The sequence below is a fragment of the Lissotriton vulgaris genome, chromosome 11, assembly GCF_964263255.1.
Source record: "Lissotriton vulgaris chromosome 11, aLisVul1.2, whole genome shotgun sequence".
Classification (NCBI taxonomy): Eukaryota; Metazoa; Chordata; class Amphibia; order Caudata; family Salamandridae; genus Lissotriton; species Lissotriton vulgaris.
The window spans coordinates 769,876,304-769,898,000 of record NC_141699.1 but is presented as its reverse complement, the minus strand read 5'-3'; the positions used below and the strand labels follow the sequence as shown (position 1 = coordinate 769,898,000).

Below are 21,697 nucleotides of genomic sequence, written 5' to 3'. Positions count from 1 at the left end.
CCTCCAGCGCGCTTAAGTTTGAAGGGGGCGTCAGCAAGAGGCTCTTGTGGAGTGAGCATAGGTTTCGAGGAGGGATGTATCTGATGATTAGTTGGTTAATGAATTTAGGGCTTTTAGAGTGCAAGGATTTAAATATCATACAGCCAGTTTTGAATGCACAGCGCTGGGTGACTGGAAGCCAGTGCAGTTTCCTGAGTAGGGGAGTAGCTGCCTGCCGCCTCGGCTGATTCAGAATTAGCCTCGCGGCGTAGTTCTGTACCATCTGGAGACGTTTAGATAGGTAGTTGGGAAGATCTAGATAGATGGCGTTCGCGTAATCCAGATGGGACAGGACAGTAGAGATCACGACCTGGGTGATTGCCTCGGGTGTGAGTAGACGACGAACCTTCCGGATTTTTTTTAGCTGGAAGAAACACTTGGAGACCACCTGGCCTACTTGAGCTTTCAATGAAAGTTTGCAGTCCACGGTGACTCCAAGAGTTTTAGCCGATGAGGAGGGTGTCGGAGCTTGACCTAACTCCAAAGGCCAATAGTGGGGGCCCCAGTGCGTGGCGCTGTCCCCGGTAAGAACCAGCTCGGTTTTTCCCGGGCTCAATTTCAACTGGTTTTGATCCATCCAAGATTTAATGAATCAGTAGGCACTTCTACATAGACACCGTTTGAATGCAAGCCTATAAGATAAGTGAAATCTATCAGGTACACTGCACGCATTAAAAAGATTGTAAATATCGTCAAGTGTTACTTTGACTTGTAAGGTTTGACCTCATTTAGTCACATCGATCTAATCTTAAACACTAATTTCTTTTTTGTTTTGCAGATTAACTACAGTACTTCTATTGGAGTCCATATTATATGTTGTTTGTTATATTATTTTGTTAAAGTTATGGTTCTAGATATTTATAGTATTGTTATATTTCCATTTATTTATTGTTTTAATAAAAGTTAACTAAAAAAAGTTCATACGTCTTTTTTTTGTGGGGGTAGCAGTCCTCAATAGAAATGATATTTATAATTTGAAGTATAATTCTGAGCCAGATCCTTACCAGAGTGTATAGCTACAACTTACGGCTCCAATTCAAAAGTTTTAAAAGTACAACGATATTAGCAACATAGTGTGATGAACTTCTAACCTCTGGGCTCATGTAAGTGTTCCATGAACTGTTACTATGGTAACAAGCAGAAAGTAATTTGGGGGTAGGGTTAACAGTTACTGGCTGTACAGAAACCGTTATATTTATTCTGGATCTTCTACATGACAGAAAGGAAAGCAAAGTAAAACAAAACACTGTGTACCAGATTTACAACCCCCTTGCACCACTTTTGCATCCAACACCCCCCCCCCCACTACAAAATTACAAGTATGTGGGCCTCAACGACCCCCCTCAAACTCCGGGAATCACCACCCCCGGGAATTTGTATATTACGGGAGGCAGACTATGTGGCCCTCTGACTGGTGCCCTCGAGGGCCCTGGAAACTACTACGACCGGCTCCTGCAGTGTCCCGGGGTACCTACCCCCGTATACTGCTGTTTGCTTTGACAAAGCGGGACTCTCACGACTACCGCCCTCCCATAGCAAACATAGTTTGCATTTTGAAAGACAGAGCAGTGAAATCTGTTCTCACTTTCAAAATTCAAAGCGGATTGCATTTCCATATACAAATTAGCATCTACCCATGCAAAAAAGCATACTGGCTCCCGAAGAATGCAAAAGTTCATCACACAATGTTGCTAAAAAAAACAGCAAGTGTGCTCGACTTCTCAATATACTGCCTTATTCTACGTAATGTTATTTTCAATCACGTTCTGATATCCAATGAGAATCATGCTTTAAAAAACAGAAACATGCACCCTAGTTTTCAGTATAGAATGTTGTCCAACAACCAATCATTTCTTTTCTGTTTTTCAACACTGCATCTTATCAACCATGCTTCGTTGTTTCCAGCGGCGAAATACACGGATCCTATGCGCATCCCGCGACTTTTTTTGTAAAAAAAAAAAAAAAATGCCCTTACTTTTTTTGCCCTACGGGTCCTTATGAGACCCCTGAGCAGGCCTAGAGGTTTAGGGTGTGACTACCCTGCCCCTGTTCACGTTTTGCACACATATTTCACTGACTTCCGCAGCCTCGCTTCTACCCAGGCACAAATTGGCTGCCAACAGTTCCTGGTTTAGAATGTTTACAACCGCTTGACAGCCAATTAGAATTGAGCGCGTCATCGGGACGGTGTGCTTATCCTACAATGCCAATCCTCGCACAATCCGCGGATCCACCGCGCCCATAGATATATAAATGACTTTAACCATAATTTTCTCTGAAACTACTGAACACATTGACACCAGATAAGAGAAAGGCACAAGTCGGAACTAAAGACTTCCTCTCTCCGAATTTGGTGTAATTCCATTCAGCCGTTCGGGCTGTAGCCGGGATTAAAGGTCCTGTGGGAAATTGCATGGAGAAAACACGTTTTAGGACCCCCCCCTTTTTTCCCTGCCCCCGCTTCACCAACAACCCCTAAGCTTTCAGGGAAGGAGCGGAAGTGAGCTGGCCAAAAGTTTGGAAAATTTCAAGAAGATTCATCAATCGACGCCAAATTATTCCAAATAGAATGTTGCGGAATGTATTTTGTTTTGTCACAATTTATCATTAACCCCCTGCTCTTGCAAGCCATTTAAAATCTATTTACCAAATTGTGGATGCCACTGGGAGTTTTTGCAATAAGTAACGTGTCATCGGCAAATAATAAGCAAGGGATCTCTTGGCCAGCCAATTTTGGGGGATTCCCCACCACAGTGAAAAAGCTCCCCTATAATGCCATTTATGAAAAGGGTAAAAAGGGTAGGAGCCAGCACGCATCCCTGGCGAACTCCTTTCTGTATGGATATTTTCCCTAAAAGGGCGGCATCATTACTCCATCTCACCCTCGCATAGGGTTCATGGTGCATGCGGATCAAGATGTTAACCAAATAAACTGGCATCCCCATGTCCCTCAATGTAGCCAACAGCTGTTCACGATTTATAGAATCAAAAGCAGTCTTCAGGTCCATGAACACAACATACAGGTGGCCCCTGTTGATGGCGACCTCTTTCCAGATCACCATCATAAACCTGAGGACCTGGTCTGTTGTGCTCGTGGATTCCCTAAAACCTGCTTGGAAGTCCGACAAGATATTTACTTCGTCCATCCAGTCTTGAATTCGATTTAGGATTACTTTACCAAAAATGTTTTGGGGGACAGTAATTAGACTAATTGGCCTATAATTCTCTGGTAACCCTTTGTCCCCCTTCTTATGGATAGGGATGATTTCTGCGCCCAACCATGTGGGCGGAAGCATACCTCCCTTAAGTATAGCATTGAAAACTACAGTCAGGACCAGACCCCATACAACCGGCTCTGAGCTAAAAAGATCACCTTCGAAGTCTATCAAGGCTAGAGGCCTTCCCCTTCTTAGCATCTTTAAGGCCAAGGTGGTTTCGCTAACATCAATCTCATTGAAATCCTTTTCCAGGTCTTCGGTGCTCAATAGGCATAAATCAGGGCTTGTTATTCCCTCAGAGTTTGCGAACAGCTGTCCATAATACCCTTCCCATACCTGGGGCTGTAGGTGGGTGTCGGATTGAGCTACCTCCCCAGATTTTTCTCTAGCTAAAAGATGCCAAAAAGCTTTACTGTTCTTTTGATTGATAAATACGCGTCGAGGAGAGCACTCGCTCTATGATTGCAGAATAAAACTTAACACTGCTGACACGATTTTGGTGTGATGGCGATTTACTAAAATCTTGGATTTGATACTTGTGGAGAGAGGTTTGCGCCTGCTAAGTCCGCGTGGATAGTGGACGGGACTGTTTTCGATATATATATATATATATATATATATATATATATATATATATATATATATATATATATATATATAGATAGATAGATAGATGTGTGTGTGACTCCTACAGCAAGCCTATCGAGTTAAGGAAAGAGGCTGTATATTATTATTAATATATTATTATAAGCATATTTTCACTGTTAGGACCTATTCTACGTCCTATTAGTAAAAACTGCAAATTGCTTTTTTTAGTGTGGAAAAGCTAGTAGCTCCATTGGAGAGTACTGGCTTCGCATTCTGGAATGATACAGTAGAAAAATCCTGGACTATCGGCCCATTGCTTGTCTATTTCCTCCTGAAACGGTCTTATGCAGAGCCAGTAATTGGGAAGGAGGAGAATGCAGGCGGATATTATTCCCAGGAATGATTCAAACATAAATTGACTTTCTTTTATAAGAGATGCAGTCAACTTCATTATCTTCTATATTCTCTCTTCTGTAGAGAATACTTTTCATGAGATAGTGCCTAGTGTCTGATCACCCCTAGAAACATTGCCTTCCTGCTGGGATAAAGGTAAGGTTTCTCTATTATTAAACTTAAAGCCAGATCTTAGAATAACTGTTTGCATGTCTCTGTGGAGATGTTTACTGTTTGAAGGAAGTGAAGGACATTTTAGTCCAGGTATGGAAAAACCTAATCACATTTCTCCTTAGATAAGCCTCAACAGGATCCATTCATTTATTAAAAATCTGTGATGCAGATTTGAGGCCATAGCCTTTAATTGGTATTTACAACAGGCCACCTTGAACTTTAAGAATTTTTAATGTTTTTTGATGGATTGGAATATAAAAATAAGCATCCAGGAGAGCAAGTGATGTAATGAAACCTCCCTGGTTTAGCAAATGTAGAATGTATTGCAGTTTGACCATCTGAATTAAATGTTTTTTCAGGAATTTAACTGCAGAATATCGAATACCCGTCTCCATTTCCCATATTTTTTTCTTGATTTAAAAAAAAAGCCTCAATAGAAACAGTTGTTTAACTGAGTTGTAGGAACCTCATGAATAGCTTCTTTTCAGAGGATCAAAGAATCTCCAAATTTAAAAGACGATTATGTTGATGTAACTTTCTTCTAGGTGGATTTCAAGGATTCTGAACAAATTCTAAAGTGTGGCCATGATGAATAATATCTAGCACTCACTGATCTGTTGTGCTAAATCTCCATCTTTTAAAGTAATTTGAAAGCCTTCCGCCCACCTGCTGTGAGGAAGATATTGTGAACAGAGCAGAAGGGTGATACTAACTCCTGGAGGAGTACTATGCACAACCTGACTGCGAATATGGCTGATAACTGTATGCATGGCAATTACCCTGAGATGAAAACAACTAACGACTTCTTGGACTTGGAAAGGGCTGAAGTTGGTGCTGCTGCAGAACACACAGATTTTGTGGTGTCTGGATCCGACTATCAATTGAAGGGTATTGTCTACATGCCTACTAAATAATGCAATAAAGCATTTCCAAAAATTTGCTTGGACCTCAGGTCTAAAAGAGTATATGTCTTCAGCCAACTTTGCCTTCTTAGAACTTCTACTCGGCCTAGCTGAAAGAAACCGGTTGTAGCCTCACCGGACCTGCTCTCGGCTGAGTATTGACGCCGAGGGCAGGCTCCGGTTTCTGGCCGCCATCTTGGGTAGGGTTGGGCTTTCTGACGCGATCTGCGGCGTCATAAAAGGGACGAGAGGGCGAGTGCAGGTAATTTCTGACTCTGCACGCTTTTCCCCCTCCTGAGGCGGAAGCCGGGAGGTCTCTTGCCTTTCCCCTTTATTGTACTCGTTTTTAAACACTGTTACTCGCTTTTTTGCACTGCGTTTTAATTGTGCTTTAAAGGTGGTATTATCACTGTGTTATTTCTGTGCAGTGACCCCCCTGCGCTTGTAGCGCTTTAGCCCCCTTCTCACCCTCTACCTTCTAGCACCGGACCTGCTCTCGGCTGAGTATTGACGCCGAGGGCAGGCTCCGGTTTCTGGCCGCCATCTTGGGTAGGGTTGGGCTTTCTGACGCGATTTGCGGCGTCATAAAAACGGGCAGGGATGACTCCGCGCAGCGGACGCGATCAGCGGGCGCGCCGGATCTGTGCCGGAGTCGTGCCAGAGTCCTGCCCGTCTGCGCCCGTCCGCGACATGGCAGCGGTCGGCACGGCGGCAGGCTCTGGACACAGGCTTATTTACTCTGCTGAGGATCTACTCTCCTTCAACCCTAATACCGCTACTTGTCGGTATGTTTTTCCTGGCCGATTTAAAGGTAAATGCTGCTGCCCAGGATGTGGTTGGTATCCTAACATTTACCGGGCTTTTGAGGGTTCCCGTCCATCCCCGTCTAAACAGTTTAAGTGCTTACTACTTAACACCCGTTCATTGCATAGGCACGCTTTGGACATCTTTGAGCTACTTACCTCTGAGAAACCACTCTGTCTCTTGCTCACAGAAACATGGCTCTGCGAATCGTCTAATCCTGACATCGCGGCAGCCTTTCCGCCAGATTATATTGTTTACAGACAGGATAGGACAGTGGGAAAAGGTGGTGGTGTTGCTCTTGCAGTTCTAAGATCTTTTGCCTGCTCAATAATTCCATCTCTGCCTATTCCTGGCTGCGAATCCCTCGCCTTTTCCATTGCACTCTCCCCGCATCAATCTTTTACCGGGCTTCTTGTTTATAGACCTCCGGGTTTACGGGGTTCCTTCTTTGAGGACCTTCAATCTGTTATCACTTCTCTTTGCTTGAAGGTGGAAAATTGCATAATGTTAGGGGATTTTAACATCCATATGGACGTTGAGTTGGACAGTGAAGCGGTAAAAATTAAGGACATTACTGCTCCTCTTGGTTTAATTCCTTACATCTCTAGTGCAACGCATAACAAGGGTCACACGCTTGATCAAGTGTTCTCCACTTTTCCCCTTATTATGTCCCAGCCCACCCCTGTTCTCTGGTCTGACCACACTTTGATCAGTTTTTTGATCCAGGGCAGAAGTAAAACTACATATACTAACTCAGACCACCTCAGGCACCCCAGAAGACCCCTACATAAAATTACTCCTGAGAATCTGGCTCAAACGCTTCAGGATTATCCCTGTACCCTATCCGGCCATCTGGAGAGGGACCTTGAAACCTTCCAGGAATGGTTAACGGATAGGCTTGATGATCTCGCGCCTCTTTCCTCCCCTTCTTCATCCGTCAAGCGTAGCTCGGCCCCTTGGTTTTCTAAATCACTTGCTCTAGCACGGCGTAACTGTAAGGTAGCCGAAAGACTCTGGCGGAAGCATTATGATCAAGAAACTAAGTCTGCCTATAAACTAGCTATTAAATCTTACCACTCTGATATTCTTGAGGCCAAAAAGAACTATTTTTCAGATAGAATCGAGTCTGCGGCAAATTCCAGTAAAGAAATTTTTACCATTGTCAAAGAATTTACCTCTCCTAAATCTAGCATAGTCCAGCATAAGTTCTCCGAACTCTGGGTTAAGGAGATGGCCATGTTCTTTAACACTAAAATCAAATTGATTCAAGAATCCTTTCCACCTGCTGCCCCAATTGCATTAATGCTTGAATCCAATTTGACGTCCGTATCTCCTGATTCCTGCCCTACTCTATCGGAGTTTCCTCCTTTACTGGAATCTAATTCTCTGGATCTTTTACTCAAAATTAAATCTGGCTCCCCGCTTGACCCTTGTCCGGCGAGCTTTTTAGCCAGGAATGCCATGACTCTGAATCCCATAATCCTTCCCGTTCTGAACCTTTCTTTGTCCTGCGGCACGGTTCCACCTGCCTGGAAGAAGGCAATGGTCGTTCCCCTTTTAAAAAAACCAGGCCTCGATCCAGAGATACATGCTAACTATAGGCCCATATCTCTCCTGCCCACTCTGGCTAAGATCGTCGAGAAGCACGTTCACCTTGTGCTGTCTTCCTTCCTTGAAGACCATGGGTTTCTCCACTCTACCCAATCTGGCTTCCGCTCCAATTTGAGTACTGAGACCGCTCTTTTGGAAGTTAGCGAAGCCATTAAGGAAGTTCTCGACGCAGGCGGAAGAGCAATGCTGGTGATGTTGGACTTGTCGGCGGCCTTCGACACCGTCCCGCATGAGGCCCTCTTGAGAAGACTTCACGAGATCGGTCTCAGAGGGTCGGTGTTGAGTTGGCTGAGATCTTTCCTAGCGGGTCGCCGACAAGTGGTCTGGGCCCCCCCGTACTCCGCCGAAGTTCCGCCCATGGATGTCGGAGTTCCACAAGGGTCGGTGCTGAGCCCGACCCTTTTTAACATCTTCATGACTCCATTGGCGGTGCTGGCGGAGTCAATGGGTGCCCAGATCATATCATACGCTGATGACACCCAGCTACTCTTCACCTGCAAGAAGGGCATGGAGTTTGACGGGGAGAGCATCCGTGGTTGCCTTGGGGCTGTCTTCAACTGGTTTCAGCGAAGCAGCCTCAAATGCAACCCTGATAAATCTGAGGTGCTCTTCTTCGGATGTCAGGCAGAGCCGCCCTGGCAGGAATGGTGGCCAGTGAGCATGTCCCCCCCTTCCTCCTCTTCTTCGGTCGCTAAAAACTTGGGGGTCAAAATTGATAACACCCTCGCTTTGAAAACACAGATCACAGGTCTCACAGGTACCTGTTTTGGTCTGCTAAAAATGATTCGTAAATTCCTTCCTATGCTCCCTGTTGCCCATAGGAAGATGACAGTACAAGCTCTGATTTGCTCCAGGCTTGATTATTCAAATATCCTCTACCTGGGCTTGCCGGATTACCTCTTGCACAAGCTCCAGGTTGTTCAAAACTCTGCGGCTAGAGCCATCTTCGGCCTACCCCGGCATGCCAGAGCATCTGAGTTGCTCGCCTCCCTGCACTGGCTTCCGATTAAAAAGCGAATCACATTCAAAGCTCTTACACTGGCCCATAAGGCACTCCATCTGGTAGGGGCCTTCTACATTCGGAAACGGCTCTCCTTTTACAAGCCCACCAGATCTCTCCGGTCCGAAAATCTCGGCTTGGCAATGGTGCCTCCCATTAAGAAAGCCAGAATTGGTGGACGTTCCTTTAAACATCTTGCCCCCAAACTATGGAACTCCCTTCCCGTAGATCTCCGCCACATCCCCAATTTGTTTACCTTTAGAAAGGCCCTGAAAACGTGGCTTTTTAATCAATAATACTGTTATGTCTGTTATCCTTCTCTTTTTTCAGTAATGGGTCAGAAAGCGCCGGGACACTCCTTGGAGTAGCCGTGCGCTATATAAGTCACCCATTAACATAACATAACATAACATCCATATCTGTGTCTTTTCTCTGAGGATGTTCTTTCGCACTCCTGGATTACGCGGTCACTTTTCCCTCCTTCTCTTCAGGCAAATATTCAAGATAGGCTCCAAGATCTACCACATTCGACCATCATATCTTCCCAATATATTCAGGGCATTGGACGCTCGGACGGTTGTAACAGCCATTGCAAAAATGTCATGCCTATATTGTCAAGGTACCCGTCTTCTTTGTCTGCTGGAGCTGAGCAAGAAGTATAAGGGTTCAGAGAACGTCTTTGCGCTGCCTGCATAACCACTGAATCTGCTCTCGGGTGTCCTATGAGGCAAGACAGTACATTGTCTGGGGTTTTACATTTGTTTGTCTAGACAAGGGTCGATGGCAGCCACCGTCCCAGAGTTCTTAATCTGCTTCAATCCCTTTGACCATATGAGATCCATTAAAGGTATGGATCTAACCAATTTCAAAAGCTCTTTAAAATCATGAAGTAAGCAGATTGCCGGTTTAACTGAGATAGGTAAGTCAAATTTCTTTGCAGCTCTCTCCGTAAGTGTTATGTTGCCCTCTTCTGGTTCTTCGTCATCAGTATAGTCATCATGTATGGGGATAGGTGAAGGTTATCTTGGTGGTGGCAGCTTCTTAGTCTGTTCAGCTGGAAATACATAAGGTATGAAGCATTCTAGGATTATGTGGGGACAGTGTAGTTTTAGGACCGGCGTTGCCTGGGAAGGTGTTGTCTGAGGTCCTCACTCTGGAAAGCTCTTATAGTAGTCTGCCAACGTGTTCTGAAGATCTGTTACAAGAGCTGTGGGTAAATACATCATCTGCTCTTGATCAGTTCAGTTTAAGTGGCATATTAGTGCTGATCTGTAAAAGCCTCTATGGATCTGGGCTTTTCATGACTCCCTGGGAAGGAAAAATCCTCTTTGAAATATGCGTTGTCCTCCTCATTCAGGTTCTAGCACTTTACGTGTAACTAAGTGGGGGTCTATGCAGGTCCGAAAAGACAATCACCCTCGGATTCTTCCATATCCAGCCACTGAGGGGCAGCAAGGGAGCAACTTTACTGGGAGAGGTGTGCTCAGGAATATTAATCGGAATCTTTTTCTCATCAGCATGACTTATTTTTCCTTCAACAACTGTGCTGGTGATAGGTCCATAGGTGGCGACGTTGACGGATGATTTTGTGTGAAATATGTTGCAAAATACTAATGTTTGAGCCTTCAAAACAAATTTCGTTATCGGCCATATTTTGTATGTAAATAATGTAGTCATCTTTGTAACCGTAGATGATATTGCAGTTGACGCCCATGGTCTACTCAGCGGTTTCTTCGTCAAAACCATCTTGACTGTGGAGGGGTCCCTCAATGTCTTTTTACCGTAGATGATGTTTATGAAAAAGGCGTGGAAAGCTCCAACCTGGATCTTTCTGTCCTTGCTGAGTGTTTTTACCTTCTAATTTCTACTTCAATGAAGCAGGAGTTACCTTCCGACCAATTTTCACCATCCTTTTGGATTTTGTTGGAGAGTTCTCGAGAGGAATCGCTTTCCCTTGTATTTTCCCTTTTATGATGTTTCTTGTGAGGTGCAGATGTTCCCTCACCTCTATTTCCTGTTGATGAATGCCGCTTTGACTTTCTCTTCTGTAGCCAAAGCTGGAACCAGCCCTTTGTCCTTAAGCGTCTTTCCTGGAAAGGTTCTGCAGATCTTTAAGTATATGATGTAGATAAAGGCAATATAGGCATTCCTGGTGGGGGTCTTCAGAATATAACCTGAGTTTGCCGCATATCCACAGGGTCTGAAAAGACCTTTTATATCAGAGTCAGACATTTTTCTGTCAAATGTATTTCCCAGTAAATGGAATTATGGAGATGTATTCAAATAACGTTGAAGTACGGCCAGTAGATGATCAAAATCAGCTGAAAAGCAGATAAGCTGAGCAGAGCTCATGAAGACTTCCTTCACACACAACCTGCGGTTAGAAATCTGAGGTATGGTGGCCCTTGAGGGGAAGAGTGTCTTAGAAGCTCCTAACTGATTGGCCGAAATGTGGTTCTTGTTAAAATGATGTGAATTGGTTAACCATGGCCCTTGATTAAGCAATGTTGCGCAATACTTTTGTAAGTACTGCTTGTTATAATTACAGTAGGCGGTCCACCTCGACGACGGGGAAGATTCAAGCATGTGAATCTATGAAAGATTCAATACTGGAGAAGATATAGGTATGTTTTTAGTACACAGCAGGTGTGTATGTGTACTCTGCAGCACCAGTGCCCAGACAAAACGGAAAGTGATACCCAATATGCCCTAACCGCTAGCAACCAATTTCTGAAGGAGGTTGAGCAACAATCGCGTTACGAGAGCCTAAGAGGTGGTGCCAGGACCATTCATCACAGTTTCTTTCCAACAGGATGCATGCCACCTACATATCCCCTACAACTGATGAGCAGCTAAATAATATAGCTCAAAGTCAGGAACGTCTAGTTCTCCTGCATCATTACATGTCTTAGCTTTGACAAGACCACTAGGTGCCATTTGGTGCCTCAAAATAAAATCACTAGCATAAGATTCATTTCTCAGAATTTACCCTAGGGATCTATCTCAGGAGGGAGGTGAAGAAGTATAATTGTCTCAGCAGTATGTTGATTTTTAAACAAGCAAGACTGAAATTGAAAGTGCATTCCAAAAGTAATGAGGCCAGTGTGGCTGTTATGTGTTCTTGGGCAGCCTACTTTCAGACTTGTAAACTCCCTCAAGTAATTCAACAGCGGGTCTCTACGTTATAACCATCCCAAAAACTTGCAGTCTAATTTCTTCTGTCTCCATAACAGAGTATCTGTATGTTTTACCCCAATTTACACTTAGTACAGCAAAGTTCCTAAACTCCTCCAATGCCCTGACAGCGACCCTCACATCTGCTTCCCCTTCACGCAAGCAAATCATGTGATCTGTAAATAATGAGATAAATAAAGACCTGCCATCTAGTTGAATCCCCTGATAGTACTAGACCTGCAGAACCGCTAGAGCTAATGATTCCACTGCTAAGGCCAATAGGACAGGGGAAAGAGGACAACCCTGCATCCTGCCCCTGCCCACGATGCAGGGCTCTGAAAAAACAGAGCCCGGTTTGACCCTAGCCAGTGGGCTACTATATAGTACTTTGTCCCATCTCAGAACCTCCTGTCCCAAACCCATGCCTTCAATTACTGTGTATAAAAAGTCCCACAGCAGTGAATCAAAAACTTTCTCAAAGTCAAGAGACAACACCAAGGCAGAAGAGCAGTCAGTCATAAGAGCATCTAGGACCTTTATCAGTCTCCTAATATTGGTCATGATGCTGCCTTTAAGGATGAACCAATTTTGGTGCGGGTAGATGATGTCACTTACATTATTAAGCAATATATTCATTAAGATTTTGCTTAGGAATTTGTAATCAACGTTGAATATTGGCAATGAGCAATAGGATGGTTACTGGTGTGCCATCTTTGTACTTTTTGAAAAGGGAAACAATTGCTGCCTCCCTTACTGTGCGTGGTAAGACACCTACATTTCGTGCAACGTGGAGGGGCACTGCTAGTTTGGGGGCCAGTACACCCAGCTATGCTACATAAAATTCAGTCTGTCGAAAGTCAGATCCAGGGACTTTCTCTCTAGCCAGATCTTTTACAGCTGCTTTTTTTCCTGCTCTGTTGCCAGAGCTTCACCGTGTGTGATCCTGGGAGAAGAGGCTCACCCCATATAATCAGCTATTGCTTGAGTGCAGATAATACCAATAGCTGAGTAGAGACTGTCATAATAAGACCTAAAGTCTGCATTTATCTCAGAACAGGAAAATAAATGCTGACCCCGCTCCAAGTGGATGTGTAAGATTTCGTCCATCCTGTGCTCATGTTTAGCCAAACAATCCACAGTCACTGCTTTGTCATGTTGATCATGGGTTTTAGAGATATAAGCTCTGTAATCCTACCCCGTCAAACTGTCCACCAACAAAGGGAGTACTTCTCTCTAGTATCAGTTACACAGCCGAAACTATTATAAAGTACCATAGCTGCAGCTACCAGAACACACTCCAGAGCAGTAAGAAAATTTGCATGTCAGTGTTTTACTAATGTGAAAGAATTGGTGATAAATTGACTGTTTTAGCCAAGGTTTTTCGTAACTAAATGAAATCTAATCCTTATAATTAATGTGATGTACACATTGTTCCCACACTGTTGTCAGACTAACATCAAACAGAACACATAACAACTCATATGTGTCTATATCATCACATACAAGCCATCAGGCAACACCTGGGTTGCTACTAGGAGCACAATCCTTTGGAGGCCCCTACATACAAATGCACCAGAACACATAAGACAGAACACCTGGGTTACTTCCATACAGATAAGACACAAAGTCCAAAACTAATAACAGTACTAGCCATCAATATAGGACACAAAGGAGAACATATAAGACAGAACACCAGATGAATATCCAAAAAGCGCTGATAAATCATACTGCTGAATATCATGGTACCCCAACATTAGCCACTACCATAATTCATACAGAAATACAATAGAACATTATTCTATACTCATTCAATAAAATGATTACTTTAAACTACACAAATGATACACATTCAACAGAGCATAAGTGGCAACTAGAAAGGTATCCAATCACTCTTAATCACCCAGACCACCATTGAGATATCCACAACATAACCCATTTGAGAGAATATCAGACATGTTCCACATAGTTCAAGAAGGCCCCATGGCCAGAAGCACAACACAAAGACTTACTCTGATACCCAGACTACAGACATTGCATTGGCCTCAGATATTTACTAATACAATTGTGTAGCTCTCTGATCACAACTCCCTTTACTAAAATCATATACTACTACCTCAACGGAGAAGATCATGATCTGACACAACCCCTTCAGACACAATACAGTCTCAGGGATAGGATCAGAAAATAGTACTCAAAACATGTTGTATGAAGACTCGTGTTCAGACTTTCGAACCTTGAAAACATAGGAGCACGCAATCCAGGGAAACACACAGCACTACAAGAACACAGTAACTGCAGAGGAGGTCTAAACAAATTATCATGACATAATAAAAGTTGTCAACAATGCGTTATAATCATTCAATGGAATTTGGTCAAGCTTACTTCAGGATGGGCGAGTTATGTTTTAGGGATAGTAAAATCAAGATGTAACCAAAGTAATTTTTATACATAAATCATTTCGACCTTAAAAAAATCAAAAGTATGTATAAAATGTAATAAGAACTACAGAATAAAGTGTTGAAACTTTGCATTTGTCAATCAAGATGTCAATGAAACTGTAATCATTCTAGTTGATTCTTGACAGATATTGTTTTCAAAATCAGCAAGAATCAGGTTTGCAGGTGCTTAATTAATACCACCAGAAGTTCATTAGCACACTGTTCACCTAAAATATAAACTGTATACTCGACTCCAAATTTAGGATGGACAGAATTCGGCAAATACATTTAAACAGTTTCACAAAAAAAATCTGTTATACTAAAGAGCTAATTTCAAGGCGTTTTGACCCACAGTTATATTTATGCATTTTTTCCCTTTCACATCTACTGGCTACCTTAACAAATACATGAAAATATTCAAAGCTCAGAAAATCACTTTTGATACTAAGGTTTAAACACAGGTGGGATATATCACCTAATACGGGCTCATTAAAAGCCTCTTTGCAATGTCGAACTAATCACTTAGGAAGCAGGATACAAATATCTAAAGATTCACACAGCTAGATAAAGCTTTGTCCACAATCACAGTGTGGGAGTGAAACTCCTAAACCTCTGCCCATAATTTGGGACAATCTGCTGAAGTTGCAAGGTGGATTCCGACCTCTATCTTGGTAATGGAAGCTGACTAACATTTCTGATAGGAGAGTCATACATTTCTATCTCTAATAGACATGCAAGCAGTCATACGGTTATGTTTGTAGTATAACCATATGACAGTACTCGGTAAAAAAAAGATATATTCCAGTGCAAGCCATATTCAAATGGCATATTTTAATTTTCCATTTTAGCTTATTAAAAAAAATGTACATCATGCAGCGGCTTATAGAAAGACGGGTAAAACACCTTATTTTATAGTTTATTAAATACACCACATTGGTTCCATAGTTGTAATCTCTGTAATCATACAATCTGCTAAAATGCTTCTCATAGAAAAATAACTGCAATAATGAAACTAAAAAAGTGTACACAACTTTGGGTGATCTATCAAATGAACACTGTTTGGAAAAATTCAGTTGAATCTGTGAACATGTGCTTCGCAATTGAAATGTTGTTTAAAAAAAAGTGGGTTACGTAAATTTATTTCACCTGGCATTGCTGTAACAGCAAAATGGTGGTGGCAAAGAAAACGGTGGTCCTAACTCGAAAAAGACAAAGTAATACAAAATAACTGGTACACAGAATCATAATATCTCTTTTGCTCACTCTTTTCAGCTATACGGAGTTTAAACTTTTTCCACTCACAATTTCTGCATGATACGGTCAACCATGTTGGTCAGTTCAGCATTTTCCTGCAAAATTGTTCCTTGCTTACGTACACGAAGGCATGCACACACGGTAGTAAAGGATATGTCACCTCAAATATAAATGAATACAACAGATTTTGAATGTCCTCCCTTTATGTTAGAATTCTATGCCCTTTTCAAATGGAGGAGGGTTTCAGTGCATATAATTTAAGACAGCAGACAATGTACAGAAGAAACAGGATCTTGCTGGTTCTTTACACTTCCAGCCAGTTTAACAGTAAACACTGCAGAGCTTTAGCGCCGTAACCACAGCCAGCCATTGAGAAGCCAGAACGCTACGGTGATGGAGTACATGATCATTTCTCTCTTGGCACGCTCTTTATTTTCTTCCTCTAGGAGCAGTAGGCGTCGATTTAGCTTGATTATCTGGAAAGATAAGTTATTTTTAAAAATGTTATGAACAGGCTCCTAAGAGGGATATACAGTATTTCAGATGACAACAGTTGCGGTCTCCATTTTTAAATGAAGGGAATGTAATATGAAGGACACTACTGGTTCTCTGTCGGGACCGGAGGCGAGGATAATTCGGACTCTTTCTTCCCTTTAGTAGCAGCCTCAATTTTAACAAAACACAACACATAACAATGGCAGTTAATAACCATATACATAACGCTTCCAGAGTATGTTCTAGTCCTCTTTCTTCGCTGCTCTCTCTCAGATGTGCGGAACTCTGATACCTAGAAGGCCAGATTCCCACCACTGACAATCTCAAACAGAATAGGGGGGAACCCAAGGGAGAAGATGTTTGGATAGGATAAAAAATGCCTTTCTCACATGGTGCAAGAGCACGCACAAGGCTTTCAGTTGTATCTATCTCCTGTAGCCTCTACTGATGTCACTCAATGATTCCAAGCTTGCCCCGATACTTTTCTCTTCCCCAGATGACGTTACAGACAACCCAGTTGCTCATGGGGATTCCTTTTGACCCAAAGAGCCAGTAGCGTGAAGAGCAGGGTCAACAACTGACAACACCAGCGGATATGTTGGATGCAAAAGATATCTATCACTTCATATGCTCAGTTTGGAAGCCGCCAAACATAGTCGCACAATACTTGGACAGCGGTCTCAGAAAACAGCTGGACCAGCAGGAGGCCAGCGGTAGACACAGAGGAATCCCCACGCAACATTGGAGGGGAGAGTGGCTGAGGCACATGGCATTGTTAGAACAACGGTCACATTCCTGGCAAATGTAGTTAGAAATTCAAAACAAGGCATTGAGAGGTCTTGTCTGGCTTTGCAGGCTCTAACATGTACTTTGACAAACATTCTTGACAAGGCAGAAGAGGCGAGAGAACCAGGTCCCTCATCTCACCAGAGATCCTGTTGGATGGACATAATGAGCAGTGATAATTCTGGGGAACACAAACAGCACTACTCCAATAGAGAGACACAGATCACTTCTCGCCAAGGTTGGGCAACCACGCCATGTCAAAGCAAGCCTGGTAGCTGAAGGAATTCCGGTTGGTGATTTATTTCTAAAGGAACTAGGGCAGTACATGTTTAGCTTCAATTGCCTGGGCATGGGCCAGTCTTCTATAAAGAAAACTTGCAACCAAAAGGTTTATGGAGAGGCTACCAAAGGAATGAGAGAAGGCAGTTCGCCTGTTTCCACTGCAAGCTCCTTAAAGAACTCAGGCACACTGTTTTAGTAAATAACAGGTTCACTTCCATATTGAAGGTTTCTTTTGGTAGCCAGGGATGGATAGAGGGCGGATAGAGGAGTGCTTCACAAAGGTCCTGAATCGGGCAGTGGAATTCCTCCATTCATGAGGTGTAAGATTGATATTATACCTCAAAGACATTCTGTTCTGTCAGAAATTAAAGCATGACTCTCAACCTGCTACAGGTCCTAGACTTCATGATCATCTGAGAGAAGTCGGGGTTCATATTGATTCAGGTCCTGGGGTTTGTAGTGGGCTCGATCATAGCAATAATCAAATTACTAACATCAAAAATTAGGACTATCAGGAAAATGGTTGAGACAAGTCCTCTGACTCAAAATATCTCAGTGACAACTGGCCAGGTTAATGGGGCTCTTGGCCTCGTCCATCCAGGCCATGATTCCAGGCTCAATGCACTGATCGGAGAATGCAACAACTGGAGGCTTCCCATCTGAGAAAAAGGTTCTATGGACCTCACAGAAGATGCCAAGGAAGAAACTCACTGGGGGCTCCAACATATGCAAGCATGCAACAGCAGACAATCTTCAGGTCTACGCTAGGCGTGATCATAGAGTCAGATGGTACCAAGTCTTGCTGAGGAACCAGATGCGGAGATTCGTCTACAGTAGGAAAATGGCAAGCATGGGTCGGTCCTCTGTTATGGCGGAGGAGCATCGCCCACTAGGTGGCAGCAGATTTAAACATATAAAAAATAAAATGATAATAAACCAATTTTATTTCTCTTCTTACCTGCAAGCGCGTCATAAGGTGGGCCGGGGCCTTGCAGAGGGGAGGAGTAGTGATGGGCCCTACTAAATATGCACAAAGGTTTGGCCGGCCTAGCATTTCTCCACCCGACTGTGCTGAACAGCCGTCTGGAGAAAAGCCACAGGCTCCCTGGCACTGTCTGAGTGGCAAACCCAGCACTTCTCTCATGCAAGAGCAGTGTCAGGATTGGCATCTGGGAGCCTGCGCAGTATGCATCAGCTCTGGAGTTGAGGATTGGGAGAGGAGCAATGCGGCGACCGCAGAAGCAAGTGAGTAAACTTTTATATCTTTTATTTTCTGTGCTCATATTTGTATCATCTCCTGGCCCCCGCTGCCGCACCTCATCGGATCCCAAGCAGCCGCCACTGATGGTAAGAAGACTAACTAGGTTTACATATCAACCAGCTGGAACTTCTGGCAGGATACTCTGCTGTCAAATGCTGGACAAAAGGAAGAGTAAAATGCTGTGTGTGTCCTCCTCAATATGGAAATATCTCAGTAAGGTACATAAATCCCCTAGGAGGAACCCGGTCATGACTACTCCAAGATGTCAAAGAACTTCTGCCATTTCTGCCTATACAGCCAAGTGGTGGTGAAAACAGAATACATGTTGGGACACCACAACACAACAGCAGATTGGCAATCTCATCACTTTCGGGATGTCAGCTCCCAGAAGTTTCTACACTGGAGCTTTTTGGGCACTTATGGAGATCCAGGATCTTTGTCACTCGAACCTTTTTGCAGTCAGATTAGATCCTGAGCTTGAGAGATATTACTGTTGGAGACCAGATTCGGAAGTAGCAGTAACGTGCCTTTCTTCAGGTATGGTCTCTGGAAATCAACTATGCCTCCCTACCACACCCTTCGCATGACTGCAATTTGACAGCACAAGGGAAAAAGCATATCTGATACGTTTTACCCCGACCTGCAAGTCACAAGTATGGTTCCTAGTTCTGATTAACCTTTCCTGGGATTCATCAATTTGTCTACCCGGCCTTCTGAACATTTTAAGTCCACAAGGGGAACAACATCACCTTGTTATGCAAGGATCGTTTAGAGTTATGGCATGGAGCATTACAGGGGGATGAATACACCTGGAGCTTTCTGAACAGGCTAAAAATCTCATCAAGAGGACTTGGTCAACAACAAATGAAAGGGATATAAATCAGCTTTGAGACTATGGGCATATTGGTGCACGGAATGGGGTTTGGATCCCATCCAGACAACCTTGTTTATAACACAAACTTCCTATTCCAGGCAGTCAGAGAAAGACAATCTTACGTATCAGTAAATACTTTTAGACCAGACATCACCAGGCCATGTGTGCATGGATGGAGTGGCTGTTGGCCAACACTTCTTGGTCTGCAGACTGTTGAGGCGGTTGCAATTGTTGATACCCACCTATACCTAAGTACGCTTACATCTGTCCAGGGTGGTGCTATCAGGTATGGTTCTTTGTTTAATAACATGCAAAACAATATCAAGTTTCAGGCATGATGTTTACTCTGCATGAAATCACAGTCTCTAACTCCAGAAGAATCAAATCAAATATTAGAATAATTTATTGTGAGTAGTTCGATGCATTAGGGCTAATAAAGCTATGATTAAGGAATTCAGACCACCAGGAGTAAGTCAGTTATTGATAGCCAATAAAAAGTCTTTCAAAGCAGTATCTTCTTCAGGCATAGCAATATGGTTCAAATGAGTGATGCAAGAAGAAGGTGGAGGCAGCTGTAGAAATCCATAGAGATCCAAGGCATTCTCCTTGGGAGCGCGACTGGAGGATATCACTACAATAGCAGACTGGTCATCTGATTCTATTTTTAAGCATTTTGTTTCAAGCCAGTGAAAAAGGTGGCTCAATGGTAGTTAGTAAGTAAACTTTAAACGAACATATTCCTTGTCTCTGATCCTGACACAGAATATACAATTTCATAGAGAACGTAAAGGAAAGTTTTTGATTCTATTAAGGTTGCAGAGGCAAGAATTATCCCACCCGGTAAACATGTACAAGGCATATATGTTGGATGATCGAATTTTAACACCTTCAGCGCGGCGCAAATTTTCGCACTGTGCTGAAGGTTCTAAAAAACGGGTGTGGTCGTGACGGAACGGTTCCGTCATGAGCACAGGCCAACCGGCGCTCATGACGGAACCGCTCCATCATGAGCATCGAAGGGGTTAAGAAGATTGTAAAGCAAGGGAGAGGCTCCTCTCTAATATCAAAAGATAATGGTTTGTTTCTGTATGAACATTTATTCCAGAATGAATGTAGGTGCCAATACTGCTGCTGCAGCACTGTGATGTAAAATTTGACAAGGACATATGGTTTAATGGATAAGTAACATGGAATGTTATTCTTGTAGGTATACTTCAAAAGGAGGAATGAGTTCGAGAGGAAAGTGGAAGTTGAGATTGCATGAAGAAAGAGGACCAGAGTATAGTAGAGAAGTGTAATGTATATGGTATGTACTGCCTTTAGTTGTGGCAGACAACAATTTTTTCCCAGGGCATCCTGAGAAATGTATTGTTTTGTTAAAATTGAGGACTAGTATTAAATAAAGTGCAAAAAGAGTATGAATAATCCTTGACTTCGAGTCCTTAGTATAATGTAAAACGTTCCTTTATGTTAGCTAGGAAATCTTATATTCTCTTCCATTTACTTGATTTTGGGCTTTTGTTAGAGAACACTTTTTTTAAAGCACTTAAATATTTGAGTAAAACGTTACAAAAACAATGTCCATAGAATCAAAAATCCAGGTGAAGCAGCATGAAGGTTCAGGAAACAAGATTAGAAAATGGTACTAGATGTTTGCATCACTGGTTAAGAGCAGGCAGAAACAAATTAGCACGATAGTACGCTATAAAGGTGACAATAAGTGATTAGATCAAACAGGTAGGAGAGCATAGTATGGAAGTATGCAGACAACAAGGTAAATAACAAGAATAGGTGGGGAACAGCAAAGTCACAAATACATTCATAAACATTACAAAGGTATTGTATTGAAGCATGAAATGAAATCGAAACCAACATAGCAGGCTAAACTAAGCATTGCATAGATAAATGGTAGTATGAAAAGAAGATGACATGAGCACAAGTTGATAAAGCACTTAAGGCCACAGCCAAACTCTTACATTGAAAAAAACTAGACATTCATTGAACAATGCAAAGGTTAAAGCGACAATATAGCTTAACAACCTCACATATTACATAACTCATTACATAATAACATCACTGATGAGATCTCAAATTACATAACTGATGACATTGGTCATACACTGTGTAGGAAGGTGGCTACCTGACTATGGTTACCCCAGATTTTTTGCCTTGTGTTTAGCTGGTTTTCGACTTAGTTGGCCTGGTTCCCTGCTAATCAGGGCCCCAGGCTATCTGCTCTCTCTGTAAAATGGATTCCATGTACCCTAGGTGCATAACTAGATTGGCTTGGGTCACCTTATCAGCCCCTGTACAGAGCACTATAGGTGCCCAGGGCATAGGTGCATCCAAGGCCTACCAGGGGCTGCAGCATATCTTTGCCACCCCTGGCTGGCTATCTAAAATT

The 21,697-nt window shown here is 42.9% G+C and overlaps 1 protein-coding gene across 6 annotated transcripts in view; it reads right to left on the bottom strand.

Moving 5' to 3' along the window:
• Positions 1–15,241: 15,241 nt before the first annotated feature.
• MFF (mitochondrial fission factor) overlaps positions 15,242–21,697 on the bottom strand; it is a 238,205-nt gene continuing 231,749 nt past the window's right edge. For all 6 annotated transcript variants that reach the window (XM_086943892.1, XM_086943891.1, XM_086943889.1 and 3 more), the window contains one exon: positions 15,242–16,071. In XM_086943892.1, coding sequence (XP_086800018.1) covers positions 15,940–16,071 — 132 coding nt within the window. In that variant the 3' untranslated portion in view covers positions 15,242–15,939. The remainder of the gene's footprint in view (positions 16,072–21,697) is intronic.